The 26,481-nt window shown below is 31.6% G+C and overlaps 2 protein-coding genes across 7 annotated transcripts; both read left to right on the top strand.

Annotated features, from left to right (window-relative positions):
- Positions 1-1,776: 1,776 nt before the first annotated feature.
- Prx2 (Peroxiredoxin 2) lies at positions 1,777-15,199 on the top strand. Of its 3 annotated transcripts, none has more exons than XM_085193742.1 (6): positions 1,814-1,932; positions 2,287-2,386; positions 8,402-8,542; positions 12,567-12,706; positions 13,978-14,146; positions 14,572-15,199. In XM_085193742.1, exons 2-6 carry the CDS (start codon positions 2,301-2,303, stop codon positions 14,717-14,719), a joined length of 684 nt encoding a protein of 227 aa, XP_085049868.1. In that variant the 5' UTR covers positions 1,814-1,932; positions 2,287-2,300; the 3' UTR covers positions 14,720-15,199. The 3 variants fall into 3 exon arrangements, with proteins under 3 accessions (XP_085049869.1, XP_085049868.1, XP_085049867.1); XM_085193741.1 differs by lacking the exon at positions 2,287-2,386 and adding an exon at positions 3,013-3,136 and having other exon boundaries at positions 1,843-1,932; XM_085193743.1 differs by lacking the exon at positions 2,287-2,386 and having other exon boundaries at positions 1,777-1,932.
- A 2,864-nt stretch (positions 15,200-18,063) lies between these two features.
- Positions 18,064-23,462, top strand: LOC146534232 (nanos homolog 1-like). Of its 4 annotated transcripts, none has more exons than XM_085193738.1 (7): positions 18,064-18,246; positions 19,949-20,027; positions 20,253-20,360; positions 21,163-21,273; positions 21,719-21,855; positions 22,196-22,376; positions 23,198-23,462. In XM_085193738.1, exons 1-7 carry the CDS (start codon positions 18,223-18,225, stop codon positions 23,347-23,349), a joined length of 792 nt encoding a protein of 263 aa, XP_085049864.1. In that variant the 5' UTR covers positions 18,064-18,222; the 3' UTR covers positions 23,350-23,462. The 4 variants fall into 4 exon arrangements, with proteins under 4 accessions (XP_085049864.1, XP_085049863.1, XP_085049865.1 ...); XM_085193737.1 differs by having other exon boundaries at positions 18,068-18,246; positions 21,154-21,273; XM_085193739.1 differs by lacking the exon at positions 18,064-18,246 and adding an exon at positions 18,343-18,691 and having other exon boundaries at positions 21,154-21,273.
- The last annotated feature ends 3,019 nt before the right edge of the window (positions 23,463-26,481 follow it).

The following is a 26,481-nucleotide window of genomic DNA, read 5'->3' as shown; positions in this document are numbered from 1 at the left end:
TATCTAATTAACGGAACTGTCGTCGAGATGAATTAGTTACAATGAAAACAAAGGCATCGGTCATCCGAGCAAACATAGTAAGTGGCCATCCATCTTGTTAAGGTTTCGAATTAAGTATATTTTTTTAGGTATAGTACCCCCAATATTATTAAAGTTTACTTTATATTATTTTATTTTATATATATTTCACGCTGTCTTCCGTAGAGTGGCAGAAAAAAACTAATGGTAAGACACTCCGTTGCCCACACACCGCCCAATTTTCGAGATATTACGTATAGGGGGGCGGTTCGTTATTTTTGACAAAAGGAGGAAATGAAAATAATAAATTTTCCTGAGTAGGAGTTAAACGTGAGTTTTTTTGAAGCAATGAGAAAATAAATATATAAATTTGCGATTTTTTTAAGTTATATAAAAAATCTTTACATCTATTGTAGCCTACGTATTAATCTGATGTATGTATTTGCTATAGGTACTGTAAAGTTTCATGTAAATACGGTTAGTAGTTTTTGCGCGAAAGTACTAGCCGTATTTACAGTACTTACAGTACTTACAGTACTTACAGTATTTAGTTTTTGCGCGAAAGTGAAACAAACATCCATCCTCGCCACGTTTTGCCTTTTTATGAGAGCGAGGTAATGTAAATATTAACTTTTTCATTCTTCAAGTGAGCATCGAACCTGTGATTTCTTTATATGCGGCTCGTTTACAATCGCTCGCTTGTACCATGCGCCACGACGACTTCAGGTTTTTTTGATAATATTAAAAAGTACTTTAGATTATTGTTTTTCTTAAGAAATATTCAAAAAGCGTTTGTTTTAAAATCTAATTTCGTAATTTAGAACAATATTATAAGCGCCATCTATAAAATATTGCTCTAACTACTACGTATTAAGATGTTGATAAAATCTGAGCCATTGTGGCTGTCCACAATATTAAATTGTATTTTAACCAAAATATAAATGTTATTTAATATTTAAATATTTAAAAATATATATAATAAAATAGCTTTGTTTTATTAATAACCTTTAATACTGTACCTTATGTTATTTTATCTGTGGGAGTTTCAATTTTACGTATTTCGGCTGTCGGGCTGCCAGTTCATATCTCCATTTTCCCGAGAAACGTAACAAAATTATAAATTGTGCAATAATCGCGACTAGTTTAAGAATCATAAATTTTGTAGTAAGTAATAATAACAATAACAATAATTAAATTGCTTTATGATAGAAAAAAATGAGTACAATTTTTTCTCCGAACGGAAGAGTAGTACAGTATAGAAGAGTTGTAGACATGGGCACAGATAGAGGAAGAGGCTGACTGGTCCATGCTCACCCCAGAATAGCATGTTGCCAACACCTGAAATTTTACTAACAAAAAATTTCAACACGAACATCACCATGCACATGAACATATTATTAGTGCAAAACTAGGCCAGGCCCTCTCCAGAAAATATATAAATAGATAAGTCCATGGTTGCACAATTAATTCCTTAATTTTATACAAAATTTAAATACATTTTTAAAACATGAAATTAATTTTAAGTATTTAAATTTTTTTCATGTTTTAAGTTTACTTTCTTGGTTCATTTACTTTTAATAAAAGTCATATACGATTTTTTTTTTCATTATAACTGAAATATCTATAATTAAATGAATAAACGATGAAACTGTAAAATTTCTACGTAATATTTAAAATAGCATACACAAGTAAAAAAAAAATCTTCACATAATAAATAAGTATTCAATAAATACGAAATAGCCTATACTTTTCAATGTATTAAGCAAAGACATAAAACTGGCAACATTAGACCATTCCCTTCACCGGCAATCGGCATTAAAATTATAATTTAACCGGTGTTCATTCATTTGTCATTTTCACGCCGTCACCAGCGGTTTGCTGTAATTAATTCACATTTCTGTTTTATTTTTACATGTAAGTATAAATATTATTTATTATACTATTGTTAAGCAAATTTTATTAACCGCGACGCTATACATATGGCAGAGAATATATTATTTAATTTTTGTATTAGACTATCCTATTGTCTTGTTAAAATTGTATAAGATTCATCTAGAAAAATAGCAATGCCGTTTCGTGGCGGTAACTGTTACTACATAGAGGTAAAAAACCGTTATTCAATATAATTACCGACATTTATGTTTTAAATAGTTAATGGTATATTTAATATTTTATTACCCACTTTTAAATCATCACATTTTGAAAGGTATCACGTTTATTCAGTAACTTTTTACCGTTGCCGCTGTTTCATGGTAAATTGTAATGTAGGGTCAAAGGTTAACATGATGCAAGAGAATAGGAAAAGAGAGCGGAGTGAATCCGACAACGAAATAAATCAGAATGTCTGTAAAAAGTTACTAATTGACAGGTTAGTAATTGCACGTATTGGGGGGTAGATGCGGTACATATAAATAAATATAATATGTTAATATAATATTATATTTTTACTATTTAACGCTATTTTAATGAAATAAGCTTCGAGATTTTTTTCTGATTTAGTAATCTGGTGATGGTGCTAAGTTTTTGGTTTATGATTACTATTACAAAAACATTACAATTACCTATATATAATTAAATACTTGTAATATATTTCGTTTTCAAAATTAAAATTATTTTTGTTGAACTACAATGATATTGCAGTCATTTCTAACTAATTTTGCATGTTTATCTCTAGCGGTTTTTTTATCACCCAGTCATGTTCCTTGTGCATGATAAAGCATTAAACAGTAAATGACTATTCTATCATAATCAGTTTTATTTATAGTTTTTTAGTAATAGAATGATTGGGAATAACATAAATTTTTATTCCTAATCATTCTATTAATTATTGACTTCATTTTAACGATTCCTTTAAAATATTCTTATAAAGAATAAGAATGTTTATTATATGGAGTAACACATATAATTATTGTGATTGACATTAGTAATAATATTGAAATATAATTATATTTATAGCATAATTTTACTTTTTATTTTATTTAATAAATAAAACAGATAATAAATCTCAAGTAACAATGTCAATGGAACACAAGTGCTACTGCCGCGGTGATGAAGTAGATAGCATGGATCTTGTACAGCCTAAGCATTTAATGCCTATGATGAGACCATTTTCTTTAAGGTTCCCGTTTTAAATTTATTATAAAAATAATACTTTTGGATTTTAGTTAAAAATTTAATTGAATTTATTTAGATTTTTTAGATAACATACTCATTATTCGGTTTGGTTATATTTATTTATTTAGAGCTGCAATCACATAAAAAAATTAGAATTTAATTGTTATTAAATTGGTATAATGTAGGTCTAGGACTAGGTCCCTCTGCCTGCCCTGCTATGTGGGATTTTGAAGCTATATAACAATGTTATTTATGAAAATCATAAATTAGCTTCATACTTCACACGCTGTTCCCCACTTATGTATTATGTTGATTTAATACCAGTTAAATGCTAATTGATGTCTCTAATAGTAAAGGCTAGTAATATGTAGTAATTAGCAGTTGTATTTATAATTTCAATATTGCTATAAATCAGTAGTTTTCTTAGTGTATTATATAATTTAGATATTGTGTGTGGAATGGTGCAACTCAACACCGTTTTGTTTTATTATGGTGCCTAAATAAAACTAATTCATTACATAACAATGCAACAGGGATATAACAGAAGGAATGTAATACATGCATACACAAATGACACTTGAGGAAATACTTGTTATATTAGTGTTTACCTTATGATATTCCACTTCATATTAAGCAAGGGACTTGGCTAAACCCATTGCGGCTTAGTGGAATAGTGTTATACTGTAAATGTGTGGCTTATGGGTTTGATTCTACCTTGTGGGAATTCATTACACTTATTCCTTTACTTTGGCAAGACAGTGTGGAATTTACATAATTATTATATTTGTTTTTTATCTTTATTACGGACTTAGGAGAGTAGGCACAGGGAACCTGGGACCCTAGACCCTAGAAACTAAACGCGCGTGCGACCGTAAACGCGACAGGTGCGTTCGATTCCCATTACAGGAAATGAAATATTTACTATTTTCCTTGCCTCGCTCTGGCAACGAGGCACAGCGCGGCGTTCAGTTCCGCCACTCAACAGGCAATTCTTGCAGAATTCGCGAAAAGTGGGAGACGGAAGTGTCTTAACACTAAATTTTCCCGGTTACGTAGTGTAATTAAATAAATACATACATATATGTTAAACTATGCGAGTTTTTTAATTACTGAGGAGAGTAGTTTGCGGAAACTCATTTCATATGATTGTGTAAGTTTTGATTGTAGGTGAATTACATTTTAATTTTATTACTCATGTTATTTTTGTTGATATGTAAAAGGTTTTTTTTTCGATTTGTTTTTTTAAGATAACCTTTTGGGTTACAATTATAATGAAGTATACAGTATGGGTAATTAGACTTTTATTTAATTCGTTTTTTCAGTTTTTGTACTCCAAAGTAGAGAGTGCCTAGTGATATCACAGTTTCCTATGTTTCTTAAATTTTATTATACGTCATTTTCATTATAAAATAAAAGAATAAAATATTATGGAGTTTAACCGAGATAATTATGTTCTAAGTATTTAGTCTGATGAAACTAAATAAAATCAGAAATAATAACGTCTATTGTTCTTTAATTCCATTATTGGGTATTGCACAATAATAAGAAATATAAATTAAATATGTTTCGTTTATTGATTTTTTCCACGTCAATTACTTGTAAGGTCAAATTTACACGATACTCGATCGATTTCTATTTGACATACGGAATTTTTTTCTTCATAGAAAAATGCCTCTAGCGCCGACACTTCCTTGTTTTGGAAATAATGACAAAGCACGGCGCTTAATTCCCCCAAACAACAGGCTGGAACGGAATGTCTTAACACTAGGCTCCCTACCCAACCTGCTATGCGGGAGTCTATTATAGTCGTGAGTTAATTCTCTTGTCAATATTTTGATTTGTAAAGAATATTTTCTTCATATGTAACTTTTATTTAAACGGATTCATATTATTTCACGGAGAATTGTAACAACAGACTCTCTCTCTATGCTTTCTTTGAAAACATTTTGATTGATTTGCGCAATCATACAGACAATTAAATCTACAGAAATATAGACAAAAAGGATCCCAAATGTCGGATATGCATATAATAATATGAGATTGACGTGAAATGTTTTATTTCGAAATAACTAAGTATTAATAATTAAGTAATAACAACCAATTGTTTCACATAATACGTATGTGCAAATGGCTAACTTCGAATATTTTACAATAGGCCAAAAAATATTTATCAATAAATCATTGTCATGCAATAAGTTAATCTATACTTCCAATTAAATGTGACGGATCGGTATCTGTACATCAATGACAATAAAAAAAATGTCGTTTAGTGACGTACCTAATAGAATCAAAAACAATGATTTTTTTTTTAATTTTGTCTGTGCGTTTGCTCCCGCTAATCTCAAAAACGGCTTAACTGATTTAATTGCAATTTTTACTGTTATATTTGCTAAGCTTCGCTTAACAAATACAATAATTTTATTTCATGTGTTTTTAAATAAACAAATTATACCCTTCTAAGGAATGTTATTCGAAGAAATTACTATTCAATATAGTTAAAGATATTGTTCTTAGAATTATATTATTATTAGAAAATGAAAGTAATGCAGATTAGTAAATAATATTCATTAATTATCTACCTAGTTGAAGCGGGCGAATCCGCGAACGGGTCGCTGTTACTTAATAAGAATTGACAAATCACCTAACGCAATAGTTGTTAGCTATCTAATCTGTGAACGTAATAATTATCTACATATCAACAATCTATATTGTATTGTACATTGCTTTATCGTACATGTGTAATAATGTAATTTTATTATATTTATATAGCAGGGTAAGCAGAGGGAACTTGGGATCCTAGTGATCCTAGACTATAGTGGTGGTGGTAATGCTAAGAGACGCTGTTCCCATTAAGACACTTCCGCTCTGCACTTTCCGCCGAATTCTGGAGGCATTGCTTGTTGAGTGGCGGAGCTCAACGCCCCGTTTTGCCTCGTTACCAGTCGGATGGTTTCAAATTATTCAGTATTTATTTGCTCAATTCGGAATTGAGTTAGCAACCTATCGAGTTTACAGTTACCACGACTCCAGTGGCCTCACTGATAACTTTATTGTAATTATTGCGAATTGCGAAACTCAACACCGTGCAACAATCGCGTGTACAATCAGACACTTTTCAACCAATCTTCTAATATTGAAATGCTATAAATACGAGTTCAAGTACAACTCTAAATATAATACTGAATAATATTTTCAATTATTATTAAGCTTTCGTCTTAAGTCCTGAGTAAAATTATAATTTCTTTACTTACTTTCTAAAGATTAAAGTAATTATTTATTGTATATGTATAGTGGAAATGAGGATTACTTTTTCTCAGGGTGTCTAACCTCGAAGTGACGCTAACGAACATGTTTAACAATGGCTGTCTAACGGAGTATTTCTATTATGGAACGAATTTACTAGGCGATATATGGAAACTCACTGGGAAAATTAAACATAATGTATATTTGTTGAGAACTTTTGAGGATAATGATAATGATTTTGGGTTAGTTATTCGTCACCGTTGATACTGGTCTTTAGTATGATACATTTCATTACAGCTTATTTTTAGATATGTATATAAGTTAAATCGAATTCAGATCTACTGGGGCTGAGTGGGATAGTATGACTGTAAACATGGTGGTCGAGAGTTCGATGCCTGCTCACGGAATTATTAATTTACATTTCCCCGCTCTGGTAAAAAACCGCGGAGTTGAGTTCAGCAACTCATTAGGTTTTCTGCCAACTTCCATTCATTCTATTTTACGTTTTAATTTTTACACAAATTCTTTAAATTTATAATCCTGATTATTTAATAACATTACACATAAATCAGTTTTATACTGTATCCCCCAAACAGAGGGAACCTAGGGTTTGGACATTCCGTCCATTTTATAAATATTTTTTAGCTTCACTACGTATGCCGCACATAGCAGGGGTTGACAGAGGAAAAACCGTTCCCATTATTTTACTTCCGTTCCCAATTTCCGCTGAATTTTTAAGGCAAAGAAACACTCTTCGTAGTGCGATGGTGGTAGTATTGAATTATTATTTTGATGAAATTATAATAACATTTAAAGTGTTAAAACCAAAGTGATAATTACAGATTAACAGATTGTTGACAGATAACACAGCGACAAACGTGTCTCCGCGTTAATTTTATGATTATTACTATATTATGCACTATTCAGATATGAAATATGAGCTTAATATGTATTTAAATTGATATTATGTTTTGTAATAATTAAATTATTAATGTAAAACCTATATTTTGGCGGGATACAGCAATAAGCTAAAAAAAATATTAAGAAAATTCTCCAATATTTTATAAATTGGGCGGAAAGTGCCTGCCTTCTCTGCTATGCCAGAAAAAACGTGAAGCTCCTGTAATTAAGTATTTGTTACACACTGTGCAAGTAATTGTTTTTAGATTATCTTTGCCGATGCATGAACTTAATTAGGTTAAAAACTTGCAATTTATTTTTAATTTAATTAAAATATAAACATTTTTTCCGCTGGGATTTAATGATATATAGCTAACGTGTACTGTCCTCGAGTACGTCTGAACGCTATGTTAATATACTATTAATTATAAAATATGTCATAATATAATACAAGCACTACATATATGCCGCGTCGACCGTGTGGTCAAATGAAAATAACTAAGATCTGTATTTATAAACCGCTCTCAAATCTGAAATCGATCTTGAGATGCCATTTTTATTGAAATAAAATTTATGACAGCTTTTTATAAATACGGGCCTAAGAGTCGATACATGAAAAATTCTAAGTACTCGAGATAAGTAGATTGTAAGTACATTGGACGCTGTAGGACGGTCCTACATAAAAACAATTTTTGAAATTGAACCAGTAGTTCCCGAGAGTAGCTCGTTCAACTAAACTACCTCTCCATCTTTATAATATTAGTAGTCACAGAAAAATAATATTATGAATGAATTATTATTAATATTATAAATAATATAAGTATTGTGTACATAATCAACTTTATTGACGTTATATAGTAAATTTTAGTTTAGATAATTTTATATCAGTATTTTGTAGCGGTAACCTTTGATACTATCGATATAAGTGATTTGGATTTACTTGAACTAAATTATAAATACGTAGTAGAATTTGTTTTTTATAAAGGGAAGTGACATAAAACGGTTAGATAATTTTACTCTGTTTTGTTGTATTTTGGGGACTTAAATAACGGCGTAATGCCGTGACTTGACTGTGACTCTATCTATATACAGCTGTATACTAATATAAGTAATATTTTAATTCCAGCTTCAACAAAATGCCCCTCCAACTAACTAAACCGGCGCCCCAGTTCAAAACCACCGCGGTGGTCAACGGCGAGTTCAAAGACGTAGCTCTCTCAGACTACAAGGGCAAATATGTTGTGCTGTTCTTCTATCCCTTGGACTTGTAAGTTATTTTTTTATATATGCGATTTTTTTACTCATAACTCGGTTTCAGGTGTAGGTGTTAGTCAAATATTAAACCGACTACAATTACATAGGTGGTGTTTGCAAAATGTGGATACTTATACTTCAAAAACTTAGCCGAATTTTGTTGATTTTTAAGCTATTCTCTCCCTTTAATTATACTTTACATAATAAAAAAGGACCATCTCAGTATAGCCATACTAATATCCGAGAAATTTGTAGAAAAACACACTAACTTACGTGTACTTACAAATGTTAGCACACGTGCTTTGGATAGATTATACTATACATGTCAAACTCAAATCAGATTTTTTACGTTTTTTTAGTTCGGTTAAAATGGATCCATTTTATATAATTTCCATTTTGAAAATGTTTTTGCAATTCTTTTAAGTGGGTATACAAGTGGGGAATATATAAATTGAACAAAGCGCTGCGTAAAGTTACGCCATGTGATATGCAATATAAAAAAAAACCATAAAAAGCCGAGAACCGTTTACGTTTTTCTAGAGAATCTATACTGGGCCCCCAAACTTCCTCTACAAAATTGTCACAAATACTCGGGTGGCCATTGCAAATAATATCCCCGTGCCGTAAACAAACCCGCGTCAGACCTCTTAGGTATGTAGATACATCGTGTGTACAACTGTGCCAAGACGGCCAAATGAGATACTTCAGAATATAATACTTCCCTTCTTTATGTTTCGGTGTTTGTCTTTTTTATGTGGGTGGCTCTATTCATTGCGCGAATACTGTACATTTTCTAAATCACGTTTCTATATAAGAAACTTTTTGATTTTATTGTGCAATTCCATATATTATGCAATATATGGAAATATCCATATATTCGGATCTAAAAGATGAGATCTAGATCTAACTGTTGTGTGTATGTGTACGTTTCGTCCTCATCTCGAAAATTTGGGTCACCTATCATCCGACGATGATTATCAGTGCTTTAATTATTAATTATACATCAATTTCTTTTTCGCTTTCTGCTTATTTTACAAACATTTATTACTTAGTACCGAGCCACATGCGGTTTCGCCCGCTTAAACTTATATTGTAGCCAAATTTTACAGAATATGTATATCTCATATAGCTATATTCTGTGATTTCATTTAAATCCTATCAGTAGTTTTAACGTGAGTGGGACAATACCGCTATTGGTAAAATACTAAAACTAAAATAAAAGGCATTGTAACAAACAATATTGTTAGTTTTACTTTTTTTCTCGGGAGGGTAAAAACTTTAATCTTTTAGACATAGACATTTGCCCGAGTATTATTTTTCCAATACGCTTATCGTGATTATGTGAAGGCTCTTAGTGAGGTCCCTTCAAATTATTAAGTCACGCTCTAAATGCTATCGTTGCGCAATTAATGTCTTGTTATAAAAATTGAAAATCTATGATTGTGTCTTTAAATTCATTGAAAGAAACTTTATTTATTATATATATATATATATATATATATATATATCACTAAATATTACGTTTATAATATTTAATGATATATCACTAAATATTTAAAAAAACAGCCAAGTGCGAGGAGGACTCGCGCATAAAGGGTCCCGTACCATTTTCTATAAAAAACAAGCAAGAAAGTCACGCCCTCCTTCAAATATTTATTTTATTAAGTTTTTTAGTTCTTTCTTATACTATTTTATAATTATGTCCATTCATGGGATACATCCTAATGCCAGATGAACGGACGGACAAAATAAATAATAATTTACAAATTTTACTATTTTAATTGGTTACTTTAACCTTTCTAAAGGCAGCTATAACCAGTTATTGGTTTTTTTTCTCAAGGTAAAATTAAAATTCACTTTAATTAATCGTAATCTATTCATTAACCCGAATAAAGTGGTAATTTGTTTTTAAATTGTATATAGAAAGTTAAATTACTTATTTAAATAAATTAAATTTAGGAAGTAGTGGCGTAGAAGCACAAGACACAAACGTGACGGTTGTGGGTTTGATTTCCACTCGGGGGAACGAAATATTTAATATTCTCATTTTTTTACTTTGGTAACGAGGCAAAGGGGGGGACGTCGTCGTCGAAGAATACAATACGACCATAACGACTGTCACTGCCACCGCTGTACATCGATAAATAATAATCCGAGATATCCTCATCTTACAAGTGGAGAGATAAATTGTGTAAACTGATATATATCTAAAATGTTGATAAACTTTAGTTTTTTTTATCTACATTCTTGGGGGTCCATATTTTGTGGGTATAAAAAAATTGGGATACATCACTCGATACACCAATTTAGATACCTTGAAGGTTGGAAGAACGCTTTAACGGATTAGTCAGTGGTCTATGTTAATGGAAATATTAAAGAAATATAAACATTTGCTTGTATCGAACTGAATAAACAGAAAAATATAACTACATATGATGCATTCTTTTAATTTCCATAATCTTTTTTTTTTCACTTATTAATCGACTTTTATATATATAAACGTATTATATCAAATCTTATATACGAGTATGCCATAGAGAGTATATTTAATTAATATAAGTATATTTTAAACTTCAATTTGTAACCGACTTGCTTCGTCCTCGTTGACAAATAAATGGAAATAACTAAGAGTTGTGTATGACACATTCTAACTTACCGAGGTCACTCTGACCGTAGGTACAGTGGGTCACATCGATACGATAGCTTAGGCTTATTGGCTTATATCAGATTATTATAGTATAAGTCTTCATCGATAGATAGAATATGCAACACTAAAAATATTTTTTCAATTCAATTGGAACTGATAGGTTCTTGAGATCAGCGGATTCAAGTAAACTCTTTTTTAGTTTCCCGCTGTACCCCGCACGTAGCTGGGTAGGCAGAGCGAACCTGGAAACTTAGTGTTAAGCGGTCTCATTAAGACACTTCCGTTTCTCAATATGGGATGTGTGGAGGAAATCAACGCCGCGCTGTGCCTACCGGGACGCTGAAAATAAAATTAAATACTCCATTTTCTCAAGTGGAAATCGAACCTGTAGCGATTACAGTAGCTTCAGCCCTGTTACTGGTCTCAAGCCCAACCAAACCCTTCAGGTTTATGATTTTAAATATATACAAGTATAGTAGGTATGTTTATTAAATAATACAAATGTGCATTTGCTTGTCACTTGTCAATCAGCCGTAAAAACCGTGATAATTTAAATCCTTTATCTTTTATTTGATGAATAATGATTAGAAATGTATTATAACGTTTTATCTAACTTTATCCTAATCTAAGTCTTGTTGCGTTATTGATAATACACGAACTTAGTTAACTCACGCGTACAGTAGGTACATGTAAAAACTGGTTGTCTGTAAAATCTGTCTACGACCGATAATTTTACGTTATAATCTCATAAAAACATTGAAAAAGAGAATTGTAGTTGCAATGAAAAATTATATACTTTCGTGAATTGAATTGAATTATTAAGTTAGTTGAAAATTACATTTTTTTTCAATAAATTCATTTATTTGCACTCGTTATTTTAAATATATTTTTTTATTTAAATTACACAGATTTATCGTAAGTAATGTGTTATTCAATTACAAGTAACAATGAATGGGTCACAAGCCCAACGCTTAGGCCGATCGTGCCTCTCTATCGCTTGTTCCACGCTCCCGCTTGCACGCTCTGCCCAGGCGAAACGTGACAATGAGTCACGCTTTGTCATGCGTGAAGCCGGCGATTATCGATTTATAAAACGCTATCACGTCAAAAAGAGATTATTTTATAACTGCTTCAATGAAATCTTAAGAATTTGGTCGAAACATAGCTTTGTTTCGCCCACTTAAACATTCTTTGTAGATTCACACTGTATCCCGCATCTAGCAGGGTAGGCAGAGGGAACCTGGGAATGGAACCCACCTAAACCTGTCGCGTTTATATTGTCACGCTTGTGCCCCTGCGGCATGACTAACCGTTTTTAAATTTGATATTTTGAAATAATAATATCTTATGTTAAATTATTATCTAACCATTTTTTTCAATTTTATTTCAGCACATTCGTATGCCCAACCGAAATAATCGCGTTCTCAGAACGCGCAGATGAGTTCCGCAAGATCAGTTGCGAGGTTATCGCGGCGTCCACCGACTCACACTTCACTCATCTCGCTTGGATCAACACTCCGCGTAAACAGGGTGAGTAGTGTCTTTAAACCCCCACGAAAAGAGAGGGGTTTTATAAGTTTTAGGTCTATGTCTGTATATATGTTTCTGTATGTGTGTCACCTTATCAGGAATGTTCTTAGCTATGATTTAAGAACATTGTTTAGCCGTTTTAAGATGATCAATCTTTTCTAGTTGATAAATTATTTATATCCAAGCAGTATTGGCATCCAAATTTGCATTATCTATATATATAAAAGGACTTGTCCTCACTGACTGAGGTAAGACGTACGCGCAGACGAAACCGCTGATGGTAGAAACTTGAAATTTGGACAGATGTTTACTTTCGTAACCTGGACATCCACTAAGAAGGGATTTTGAAAAATTTTAACCCTAAAGGGGTGAAAAGGGGGTTCAAAGTTTGTATGGAAAAAAATTTAAATCGGCACCGATTTTTATAAAATTTGAAATTTAGATTTTTAAAAGTATTTAATTGAACACGTGTTTCATCGTTTTCTAGAATTCTCCCTCTATGGGTGCAAATAAGGGGTTGAAAGTTTGTATAGGTTTTTTTAAATCGTCACCAATTTTTATAAAATTTGAAATTCAGACTCTTAAACATATATAATTAAACACATGTTTCATGGTTTTCTAGAATTCACCCCCTAAGGGTGCAAATAAGGGGTTGAAAGTTTGTATAGAAAAATCTATAAATCGCCACCGATTTTTATAAAATTTGAAATTTAGACTCTTAAAAATATTTCATTGAACACATGTTTCATGGGTTATTAGAATTAACCCTTAAATACGCAAGCGAAGCTGCGCGCGTCCGCTAGTATATCAATATATCGTATGACGTAACTAAACGGTTCTTATAAATATTTCCATACACCATATTTTTTGTGTTTATTTAAATTCAATTTCAAGGCTATTTGAGCTGAATTCCGATTAGGTGTTACTACAATTTTAACGCATTATTTTATTTTTAATTTCTTCTTGTAATTAGCCAAAGTATTTCGCGGCTTACTGCATTTGACTGTTATAACGAAGGTTATGAGTTCGACCCCACTTGGGACTATTTTTCAATTTCCGACTTTTCCGTATATATAACATGCATTGTCTCGAATTAGGGCTTATAATAGAGAACGGATTATCCCCCTCTGACACCCAGCTTAATAGGATAAAGCATGAAGCTGAAAATAAAAAGGTTCAATCTTTTAATTTGATTGTATAAAGGTTTTAAAAAACACACACTTCATAATTGTTTTTATAAATTAAGTGAATTAAAACCTTGAATTTCCCAGGTGGTCTCGGCCCAATGAACATCCCAATAATTAGCGACAAGTCCCACCGCATCTCGCGCGACTACGGCGTCCTTGACGAGGAGTCGGGCATTCCTTTCCGCGGGCTGTTCATCATCGATGACAAGCAAAACTTGAGGCAGATCACTGTTAACGATCTGCCTGTGGGACGGTAAGTTGTTTAACAGTTTATATTAGACATAGTATATCCCATATATAGCAGGGTAGGCAGAGGGAACCTAGTATTAAGTGTTGAATGTGGAACTCAACGATGAGTTGTTATTCTTACCAGAGTAAGGAAATTAAAAAAAAAAAAAAAAGAAAAATCCTTCTTGTAAGTGAGAATCAAACTCAAAATCGCTTACAGTCTGACTGTGATATCAGAATTGACAGTACAAGCGATAAAATCTCCTTACTGTTCAGCATTTTTATTAACGCCCTGAATAAGTAAGCATATTTTTTATCAATTGTATAATTTGGCTATACTATAAGGTAGACTGTAATAGATAATATATTAGTAATTTATATATAATTTGACTGTACTATATATAACACGGAGGATAAGTTGTTAGTAAATGTATAATTTCTAAATTATAGATCTGTAGAAGAAACCCTAAGGCTGGTGCAAGCGTTCCAGTTCACCGACCAACATGGTGAGGTCTGCCCCGCCAACTGGCAGCCCGGTGCCAAGACAATCAAACCCGACACTAAAGCCGCCAAGGAGTACTTTGTTGATGCCAACTAAATACTGCTACTATAGTAGTATAGTAGTGCAGTAATACTGCTGTAGTAGTAATGTTACTGTAGCCGTAAATTAGTTATAAACATTGTTGCTTGTACCCTGTGATACTTACGAGCGACTGTTGTTTTGATTTTGTTCTTTAAATCGTTTTTTGTATGCAGAATGATTGAAAATTGGCATCTTTGTCGATAAATGATGATTGAAAAGCTGGAATTATTTAAGTTATTATCACTGCAACAGTTGCTTTTCTGTCGTAAATATTTTTGTTATAACCGTCACACTTTAACGTCGATTAAAATTAATTTAACATTAAATATTTAATGACAAACGCTAATTGACGTTTCCGAGTGTGGCTTAGTTTGTCATTTCTATATGTAATCGCATATAAGTAGTTGTCAATAGTAGTAACCATCAGTATTGCACGAGATCCTACTAAATATAATGTTTTTGTATGGTTAATGTATTAAATGCCGTACAATTGTGGTTAGTGGTTTTATTTTTTTTAATTATCTATCATATTTTTTTCTTCACGCTGTATTCCGCACATGGCAGGGAAGACAGTGGGACCAGTGTTACCTGGGAATCTACTGTTAAGACACTCGTTTCGTCGTATTTTCAAGGCATTGTGTTGAGTGGCGGAACTGACGCCGGCATCATTGCCAGAGAGAGGAAAAAGAAACATTTTAATATTTCTTTTCCCCGAGTGGAATCGAACCTACAACAGTAGTGTTTACAGTTGCACAGCATTTAACATTTTTTGCGATAAGACATCCTTTCCTTATTTTAGTAAGTAATATACACTAGACAAAACTGCAAAGAAAGCAAAAAAATAATAATGTTCACTGCAAAGTTTCATAGGGATAGCTCAATGACATGTTAAAAAATGTAGTGAAATCATGAAAGAGTAAAAAACTATTATTCTTATTACGGGGATTAACCACATTTAAATAGGTTTTTTATACAAGTTTCTGTATATTTCACTAGTACTATAATCAGGTTATGTTTATAGAGTATTTTGATATTATAAAGGTATTCCAGCATAGGTCGTCAATTGGCTAATGCACTAGGTAGTGGTTAATATTAACTTTCACATGAGGTCAAATTGATAGGTACTGAGGCACTCCGTAAATAACCATTGGTCCGTCGAACGCGTTACACTCCTGTATAGTAGGACTTGAAGCTAAAACTTTGCACCCTCTTATACTAAAATTGTGCGAACAGATTTTTATTTCGCACAGTAACAGCTTATATAGGCAAGGATAATACAATGCTAGTATATTTTTAAAATCACATATTAAAAAAATCATTAAATTAATCAAATAAACACTACTATCTATGTTTGTTGCTATGACACTTACCATCATGGGAGTTGAATCGACGACACGAGCACGACGATTACTTACCTGTAATAAATTGCTAAATTATTCTTTCAGGCATATTTATTTCACGTCATGTTGTATCTCTATCTATCTCTATCCAGGAACACCTTGTGTTAAGAGTTAGGACACGCCGTTTTCCTCTTCCCGCCGAAGTTTCGAGACGTTGCGTATTGAGCGCCTCGCTGTTTGCTTTGGCATTAGTGAACAAAATGAAAATAATCATAAATAATAATTTATTCTCAGAGTGGGGATCGAACCCCCGACCGTCACGTCCAGTCACACCAATTTAAATTTGGTAATATTTATTATAGATTAACAATTTAATAAAAAATCTTTAAAAAACGATGTATGTACATAACTTTGTATGAATAGAAGCAATCAATATAATTTAAACTGTCAGGAAATACATATTTTTAACCACATATCTTATTATAATATGTTTTAGAGAATCGTGACATGCCAGAATACTGTTATAGATTGGTTCTGGCAGGTGATTGTTATAAATAGTTTAAAATATCGCTATTTGATAAGTTACGACAACCTAATAAAGTGTAAATAACAATTTTATTTCCATTGTTTTTATTTTTTAAATTATGGGTTTATAACTAGAGGCTAGTCGTGTGATTGTAAACGCGACAGGTTGTATAATGTGATTGATCCCCACCCACTGAGGAATTTCTTCGCTCCTGTTGTCGAGGCGAAGCGCGGCGTTGAGTTCCCCCACTCGACACACAGTGGCTTCAAAACTAATACTTGGCTCCCTTGCTAACTTATCAAAGTTATAAACTATCGGTGTAAGAATCACTTTTCAAATAGTTCTAGTCTGTTCTGTAATAATATATTTATCAGTATAAAATATTGATTCAATATGATACAAATGGTTTACAGTAATGGGATAATAAGCAAGGTTCCTCTTTTATATTTTACATTCTTTTTAAATGGCGAAAAATAGGTAACGGGGAGCGATATGAAACGTGTAGATGAAAAAGATCTCACAGTTATATCAAAATATAAATCGTTGTTATATTCGTATAAATATTATAGTTAAGTAGGTACCTTAAAACAAAAGATTGCTTAGAAATCAATAAAGCCGCCACTATTGATTATTCTTGCACTAAACACTTGTTATTGCCGCCAAAGGGTAACACGAAACTTAAATACGTTTGTTATTGCCGCCATTTTAAAAGTAAGGTCAGACAGAGAGAGAGACTAGCTCAAGAGCGTACAGAGTAAGAAGTAACAGAATAACTTTAATTTTTTTAAGTGATTTATACCTAACTATTTATTTTATTTTATTTTATTTTTTATATTATACCTAATTATTTATAAGGGACATTATTTATTTTTTTGAAAAACTAAAAAAAATAAATGTGCATGATTTTGTTATACCATTCATGACATATAAAACTATTAAAAAATTGCATTCTGTTTCAAGTAAGCTCTGGACTCACGATTTATATTACATAAATGTACACATATAAATCACGCTTACGATTTAATAAAATAATAAATAGTTTCATTATCAGACTGCTACAATTATTTTATGGACAACAATGGTGTTTTTTAATTTATAGAACGTTTTTTAATAAAAGTAAATAACCCTTAGCAGTCGGGAATAAGGTAATATATTATACCATTGTTATTATATTGAATATACAATAATAAATTGTTATTAGAAAACTTATAAGCTCAATAAAAAGCATAGCTACTAGTAAATGTTTACGTTTTAATGTTTAATATTTTTTTACTCTTTTTATTGATCTTAAAATTCTTATATTCTTAAGTCATATATCTTAAAACTAAAATATTTATCACTTCAACATATAATACATATAATATCATTACATTCGGCTATTTTTTATTTAGAAATAAAAAAATAACTTCATTAAATATACTCTATGTCACATCAGCATAATTGTTTACGAAAAATACTTTTAAATAAAAAGTTGCCATTACAAATAACAAATACTAAATAGTAAATACTAATAGACCAATCGAGAATCGACGATCATTGTTGTTGTAAGACGCTACGCGGCGCACGCGCTTTCTTATTTTTATATTTTGATTTAATTACTTAATTGTAATAATATATAATTCAAATATTTAGTAGGTTTGAATAATTACAATATGTATGGAATTTCTTCTGAGACCGTGAGTATTGGTTATAGTTTCTATTTATTTTGTGTGTGTTATCTTCATTTTTCAACATGTGGGTAATTTAAGAATGTACATTGTTTTCTTACATCGCATAACGTTAGTTAAATTAATATTTATATTTTTTGTGTATAACCTGTTGGTTTATTGGTAGTGTTCCTGAGTACCCATCAAATTCAAATTAAAATATTATTATTTAAAATTAAAAGTTACAAGGTTTACTTTTTAAACGTCAAATAATTTACTACCAGTTCATAAAAGTTAGTGCCTCAGACCTGAGAAGAACCGGCGCAAGTAACTTAGCGGGACTTATTATTTTTTTAATTTAGTGGTTAAATAGTTTATAGGTATATTTGTCAAAAGAAATTACATTTCACTTAAAGAGAAATACAGAGTTATCTTAAATAAATTCATATGTGAGCGTTGGAATCAGCAAAACATGGTAAATAACAAACAGAAAACAATATAAAATACTCAATTAACAAATGTAAGTGAAAGAGGGGGTATATTGAGATAATTTAAACATATTCGACCATGACCGTTTACAATGAAGTTAGGTTTACCCACATTTGAAGAAGTCATAGCACAGGGTTGGATTCTATTTTATTTTTATAAGATGTCCTTTAATTTTTTTTTAACGTTATAAAAATTTTTAGATGTTTTTATATCTTGAGGTAATTTATTGTAAATTTGTGCTTTTTTTTTTATTGTGTGCAAATATATATTTAAATATTTGTGACAATGATACCTTTGAAACAGACTAGAACGAGCATTTCATTTCCAAGGCGTGTTATCATTTATAACATAATTAATTTGGTAATAACCTTTAACACGCAAACGTCTTTTCACTATTTTTTAAAATCGTGATATAGAAAATTCTCTGACGTTCTCTGGGATCCTATTGTAAAAGCGTACACATTGTCCCATAAAAGAATTACGGATTAGATACAATCGAGTCACAGGAGCACTAAGTTTAAGCGTAGCATACCTCATTCACGTAGATATTGGTTGGTTGGTTGCAGTCTTTTAAGAATATTATCTATTTGTACAAGACAGATGAAGGTTCGAATTCGCCATAAACATTTTGATTTATTAAAATAGAGATTATGTTAATTAGCAAAGTAACAAACAATTTTTCTAGGCACTGAGGCACAAGCGTGAGTTGTGGGTTCGATCCCCATTCGAGGAAATAAAATATTGAATATTTTAATTTCCTCGCTTTAGTAACGAGGCAAAGCACGGCGTTGAGTTCCGCCATTCAACACGCAGTGCCTCCAGAAGTCGAAGGTAAATGGAGAACGGCTATTTTGCGGGATACAGCGTGAAGCTAATAAAATATAAGTATTATCTGCCATGTGTTAGATAGGGAGAAAGATTTTACGCCACTTATTTCGTTCGAAATTGTGCTTAGAATGAGTTTAGAGCTGCCAGTATTTTAGCATTAGGTACTATATGCCTATCTTTTTATAAGCAAAAGATTTCTCAGAAAGCTAAAAAATATTTTAATGTTCCCAAATAATAAAATTGTTGCTAGCTACCACTACTTGCCACAAATGCACCACGACTGACCTCAAATCGAAAATTTTCGAAAATCCAAAATCAGCTTTTTCCGGTATTCGAACTATTTAACACAAAACAGCTCTTCAATTTAAACCAATAAGAGTAATTCCTAAGTATATATTTACTTGATAATTTTCAGGACACCTGGTCAGATTTTCGTACTCATTTACTTAAACCTGATGATTCTAGCAGGCGCAGATCTTCTAGTTTTTCTAATAGTAAGTATATGTTATATTTTTTGTAGATATGAATTAATATTTAGCTTAAATATTTTTTTGTACAGCTTTGACTGTGGTCGCGATTCCCACTCGTGATGAATTATTTTCATTTCCTCGCTCTGATAATAAGACAAAGCGCAGCGATGTCTCGAAAATTGAGACAGCGTGCGGGAAACGGAGTGCATCGTAATAATGATGGTTATATGGTTTACTTTACATTTGCAGTGGTCCCAAAAGCAAATTCAATAGAAGCTATAATGCAAGAGTTTCGACTCAACGGGTTGGATTCTCCTTACGACCCCGATGAAGAAGTTCCACAAATAAATAGAGATCGTAAGTTTATTTTCTTTTCTTTTTCTTGTTATTTTTCAATTTAGAACATGCTTTTGTTAGATACAGCATATACTTTTATTAAATTAGCGAATCAATTTTACATTTTTAAATATAAATTAAAATATAATAAAGATATGCCAAACCAAAGTAATGTAGGTACCTATTATATCTAAGCAAGATGAACTATATCAATTTGTTTGATTTTGAGCCTGATGTAATATTAATAGCAATAAGATAGAGTGACTGTAAAAGTGTAAACGCTAAGGGCTGCCTATATCATTTCAGTCGGGGAAATTTATATTTGAATATTTAAAATTATTTTTATTTCCCCTTTTTGATAAGTGAAGCGCCCCGTCGTCGTTCAGTCTATTATCTCAACATTGTGTGGAAAGTGATTTTTGTGCTTAAATTATTCTTAGTTTTGAACTTTTAGGGCTGATTAATACACTTCCTCTTTACATAGTTAAAACTGAACGTAAACGTTGAAACTGAACTGTTTTTCTGACTGGTAAGATATTAGAACAAGTGAATGAGGGTGGTATATTTGGGAAGTATGTTCAGTAGAGATGGAAGATACGAGATGGATGCGGGAAGGTGTATTGCTGCCTGTAACAGGGTTAACGGTAACGGACGTGGTTATTTCAGCAGAAGAATGAAAGTAAGATTAATGACTTAATATGGGTATTACATGAAAGAGCTTGCTTTGTACAACACAATAGACCATTAGCTCATTCTTGTAAAGACAACACAATGAAAAGTAGTTTTAGCTTATCCTATATAAATATTTTTAAAGCTCTAATAGGCATGGGTCCATCGAGTCACTATTTAAGACAGAAGTCATGGCCGGCGCCTGAAGCTACGCCTTCCGTGCGACTGCCAAGATTTGCCACTGAACTACTAGGACCTGTACAAGGTATGCTTAAATAAACAAAATATACAATTAAAATACTTTTTTTGTATTTATTATATTATATTAAAATAGCACGATATACCTAAATCATGAAACACGTGTTCTATGAAATATTTTTAAGAGTCTCAATTTCAAATTTTATAAAAATCAGTGGCGGTTAAAGATTTTTCCATACAAACTTTCAACCCCTTATTGGCACCCTTAGAGGGTAAATTCTAAAAAACCGTGAAATATGTGTTCAATTAAATATTTTCATTTCAATCACGACGTTGTGTGCCGCCACTCAACTTGTTAAGTTTCGCTCAAGAGGTGCGTGAAAGGCGGACCGTCTTCACATGATGAACATTCCAAGTGGGGAACGAATCATACACCACTGCGCCGCGAAGGTCTTTTAAATATAAACATTATATAAACTAATTTTCTATTATATAAATTTGTTTTCAACTAGTTCCCACCCAAACCTATCAAGATATACTCACAGAAGAACAGCTACGAGTTCTAGGTTCTCTGCCCAACGAAATCCTCTACTTTCTACTGAGAGAGCTCGAGCAAACACGAGGAGAAACAAGAAATAAGAAGACTGAGGTCAGTCTTTAATATTGATTACTGAGTTCAGATTAATTAAATTAATAAAAGATATTATTGTATGTGTGACAAATCATTTTAAGTAAAGTTATTGTCTTAAAAAGCTAACATTAGCTAGCTAGGTAAAATGGCTTCGTTTTGGTCTCCTCATTGCATTACTAATCTTAGGTCAGGATATCACGACACTTTAGGCGTTTCCTATAACTGATGCTTCTCAGTATTCAAGTATCCAAAGAAAATTTTGTTGTAAGTAACATTTATGGGGAAATTTTAGATTATTTTGAGGTGGGCATGGCTCGCCTGGCCTACGCCCATACTTCTTCTTTTGCATATACAATAGGAGATGGAGTGCAAGTTCTGCAAGAACAACGGCGAGCGCGCGTCGTACTACCGCTCGCACCGCCTGCGCGTGCGCGGCCGCCTTTGCTGCCCCGTGCTGCGCGCCTACCGCTGCCGGCGCTGCGGCGCGCAAGGCGACTACGCGCACACCATCAAGTACTGCCCGCTGGCCAGCGAGGACGGTGAGTGCCAATTTTACTTTTACCCGGATTTTAGATAAAATAAAATTATCGATAAAATGATCTTCTGTATTAACCAGAGCCCTTTCTGATCGTCGTCAACACCATCATCATCTGATATCTCACTTGAACTAGCTGCCAAATTTCATACTTGTAGGTCAAACGAAAATACTCTTATTAATTTTGTTAATTTTTAATACGCGTTTTTTGCGATATAAATGGTCGTATCTTTTTTTAAGTAAATGTAGAAATACTCTTTTTTAGAAAATCAAGGGAGCGTTCATGAGATAAAAACTGACAGACAGATAGACGGACAAAAAAGTGATAAGATAAGGGTTCCTTTTTTCCTTAAAACATACGGAACCCTAAAAGCCACTAATAATTCCTGATAGAACAGAAGACGTTATTACAAAAGTGCACAGAAAGAGTGAAATTCATATAGTTATCTAGATTTTAAAAGTAGTCGTTGTTGTCAAATTAAACTATTTCATTAAAATTATAAAATAAATATTAATGAAATATTTAAAATTGTTTTGTTTAATAAATAAGTTAATTTAATCATTCTCCGAAACCTGCTATCTAATTTATTCTTTTTATTTTATTACATAATTATATCAAGATGTTCGATAATAATTACAAATTTATCTCGAGTCAGTTCCGAAAATATCGGTGTTGCTAGAATAATCCGGTATTGCGACCCTAGTATTTGAGACCCAAGATATTCCTTTCCCTACCTTGAGGAATTGCGTGTTGAGTGGCGGATCTCAACGCCGCGGTGCCGCGTTACCAGAGCGTATAATGTTAATATTTTTTTCTTAAAACAGAACGTATGACATCAGCCGCCATGATGCGCAGTATGCGCCTTGCGTCTGGCCGTCGACGATCTTATGTTGACAATGAAAATATCTTTGAAGAAAATTACGCTTCAGAGTTAGATCCCGTTTGGGAGGCGTTGGCGAGGAAACTTATGCTATAAGATAAGTATTAAAGTACAACAAGTTGATTAGATTTTTTAAAAAAGTTTATGTATTTTTTTATTTTCTTTAATTTAACGCGGACGATGTCGAGTACGTTAAAAAACTCTCTGTAGTTATTCTATACTGTAGTAGACGTTGTTAGAAATTTGTATTGTAATCATAACTATGTTCATTTATAGGTATGTAATATAATTGAAAGTGGCGAAGTATAGTATATACTCATCGATATTTATATGATAATTTACACTTATTCAAATAATGACTTATAGTAACTAACCTTTTGTTTCATAATACTTTACAAGATGGCGTTACTAGTTACGTTATCTTGTTTCTTATATTAGTCGACAGATGGCGGTAACCATGTAAATTATATTTATTAATAACTAATAGACTTAAATTAAGATTAAGTATATGTTTTTCTTTAACTTTGACTAATATTTAAATATAAAATATCAGATATATTTTATTATTGTATTAAGAAAATGTTTTAGAAAAGTTAGCTCTTCATATTTGGTGATCAAGGACATCATTTTCTTTGCTAATGTTTGACGTTTTATAAAAATATTAAATTCTGTAATCAATTTAATAACTACAATAGTCTCAAGTAATACATACATTTTAAGGCTCAATTTTGTACAATTGATATCTAAAATGCATGAACATAGAAAAAATCTATTAAATAAGATAAACAAAAAACAGCAATTAAATTGAAATTTACAAAATTTATTGGTAATGTTAAATTCATTACCCTTTCTTTTATAAAGTTTCAATCAAATAAAATAAAATTATAAATATACTTAATAGAATAATCCAAAATAAGTCAACTCTCAATATCAATTACAATATACAATAGAATTGTTTTTTAAATATTAACTTGAATTATTGACTTATTAAAAGTTATAAAAATATTTAAGGTCATAAATTTATCTATAAAGATTTTGAAAATTGTCAATCAATTATTATTTTATATAATACTACTTCTTAAATAGAAGTTAATTATTTACTAAAAATCAATGCAGGCGTTTTATTGTATTAAAAAAATAACACAACTTTGACAAAAAGTTATTAATTAAGCAATTTTTCTATATTAATCATTTCTTTATAAGAATAATTGAACTTTGTAATCATTTTGAATTCAAACATTTGTTTGTTAGTACTTATAATAATTGAAAGTATTATTGATTTTTTTATTTCTTTCATTGTTTCATATATATTATGTTTTTTTTTATTTTGACATTTATTGGTGTTGGTGTTCTTTTGGGTCGAATAAAAAGTTGTAAGTACTTATGTAGTTTTTCTTCTCTCTTCTCTTCATCTCTTCGCCCGCGTGGTCAAAGCCGCGCTTTTTATTAGAGCAAAGAAAATGAATATAATTTATGAATGATATGATTTTTTGAGGTATGCCTCAAACGGGAATTGATCCGACAACCGTCGCTTTTACAGTTGCACGTTATGTCGCAGCGCGACGAAGGCCCCAAGTAATAAACAATAATAGCCCAAATTCACTTGAAGCCACTCCAAATTACAAAGTCATTGATAACGGCATTTTCAAGTTATATCAAGAGTGAGCAATTAACTAAATAGAATAAAGATAGTAAAAGCGGAGAAGTGGGTCACTATGTGTTAGTGAATACTAATATTAGTGTTAAGTAACGTTATTTTTGTGTAATGAGAATAATGATGAGGTTGAGGGTTCAAATTTTAGTGGGGCCTCGTTATTAGAACTATGAAATTAAAATATAAAATATTTCATTCTCCGAGTGGCAATCGTACCAACCGTCGCGTTTACGGTTTACTTTTAAACTAATATTATAAAGCTGAAGAATTTGGTTTGGTTGCACGCACTAATCTCGAGAACTACTGATTCGAATTGAATAAATATTTTTTATATATTATATAGTTCATGGAGGTGTTCTCAGGGACAGAGTACCCTCTTCCCTACCCAACCGGTGTCGCTGTAAAAGCCAATAGGGCTAACAGCATTATCCACATGTTCGAAAAAAAAAAAAAAATGGAGGTGTTCATTATAAATCATGTTAATAATTTCAAAGTACGCCATTTAGAAATCCTAATAATATCCACTTGACCACGACGGCTCGTAATTGCTTATAAACGTACGGACTAAAATGACACTACTTTTTTTCTTCTTCTTTCATAAACTTAAAACTTAAGACTAAATAACTATAAAAGTCAATATTCAACTACAACCATTAAGCTAACTAACTACAGTTGTAAGTTTTAAACTTACAGTTAAAATATATAATTGTTACATTTGAAACCTTATAGTAAGGCTATCAGAAGATATTTTGCTTTGTCATTGCTTATTTTACGATTGAATTTTGGTAGTGTAGATTTTTATAGTCTGAGAGACGATTGTTGATATTATTTGACAGCAGCGTGCAATAAAATGTTAAAAAAATATGTAAACATTAAATATTTTTAATATTCACGTTTCTTTTTATCACGAGGGTTACAACGCGAGCTATTTTTTATCGCATATAGCAAGGTAGCAATAAGGTACCTAGAGTACTAGGTGGCACATGCGTCACTTATTTTTTAAAACATTGCGTGTTTAGTGGTGTAACTTAACGCCATTCTTTGTCAAGATATAAAGTTAATTCATTTCCCTAATGGGAATCAACCCCAAAACCGTGATGTTTATAATCAGACACTCCTTGTGTATATAATTTTATTTTGCATTTTATTTCCTATCTTATAAGATTTCTCTATTTAGGATAATAAACAATGGGACTGGAAAAATAAACTATGTATTTGAAATAATAAAATTTATCACTTAAAATTTACTTTCAGAATGGTATATATCGAATATATCGAATATATGGAATATATCGAAGATGCGCTAATTATCTTTAACGTTATATTTTATGAAATTAATGTAATAAAAAAATATTAGTAATTTTAACTGTCCAATTAAATTGTTTTCATTGAAAAAATAATATAACCTAAAACACAGTCACATCTCAGCCTATAAACTTCACGTTGAATGAAAGTATTCTCCAAAATATCTGTGCCACAGTCCGGTTGATTACGGTATGTGGCACAGTGAAGTGGGTCTTGGGGTCACGGAGGGTGGGGGTTCGATTACTATCGATATCGATATGCAGATGTAA

Source organism: Heliconius melpomene, chromosome 11 (genome assembly GCF_056956725.1).
Source record: "Heliconius melpomene rosina isolate 202511_hmr_F chromosome 11, ASM5695672v1, whole genome shotgun sequence".
NCBI classification, from domain to species: Eukaryota; Metazoa; Arthropoda; class Insecta; order Lepidoptera; family Nymphalidae; genus Heliconius; species Heliconius melpomene.
Note: the sequence above shows the minus strand (reverse complement) of the source record. Positions and strands in the feature narration are given on the sequence as shown.

What these genes read in the sequence shown, in the direction of transcription:
- Prx2 (XM_085193741.1), top strand. Translation starts at nt 3,033, where the DNA reads ATGTCAATGGAACACAAGTGCTACTGCCGCGGTGATGAAGTAGATAGC. An exon ending in TTCTTCTATCCCTTGGACTT is followed by an intron (nt 8,543 to 12,566) that starts GTAAGTTATTTT and finishes ATTTTATTTCAG; the next exon opens with CACATTCGTATGCCCAACCG. An exon ending in AACGATCTGCCTGTGGGACG is followed by an intron (nt 14,147 to 14,571) that starts GTAAGTTGTTTA and finishes TCTAAATTATAG; the next exon opens with ATCTGTAGAAGAAACCCTAA.
- LOC146534232 (XM_085193737.1), top strand. Translation starts at nt 18,223, where the DNA reads ATGTATGGAATTTCTTCTGAGACC. An exon ending in ATGGAATTTCTTCTGAGACC is followed by an intron (nt 18,247 to 19,948) that starts GTGAGTATTGGT and finishes GATAATTTTCAG; the next exon opens with GACACCTGGTCAGATTTTCG. An exon ending in ACTACTAGGACCTGTACAAG is followed by an intron (nt 21,274 to 21,718) that starts GTATGCTTAAAT and finishes GTTTTCAACTAG; the next exon opens with TTCCCACCCAAACCTATCAA.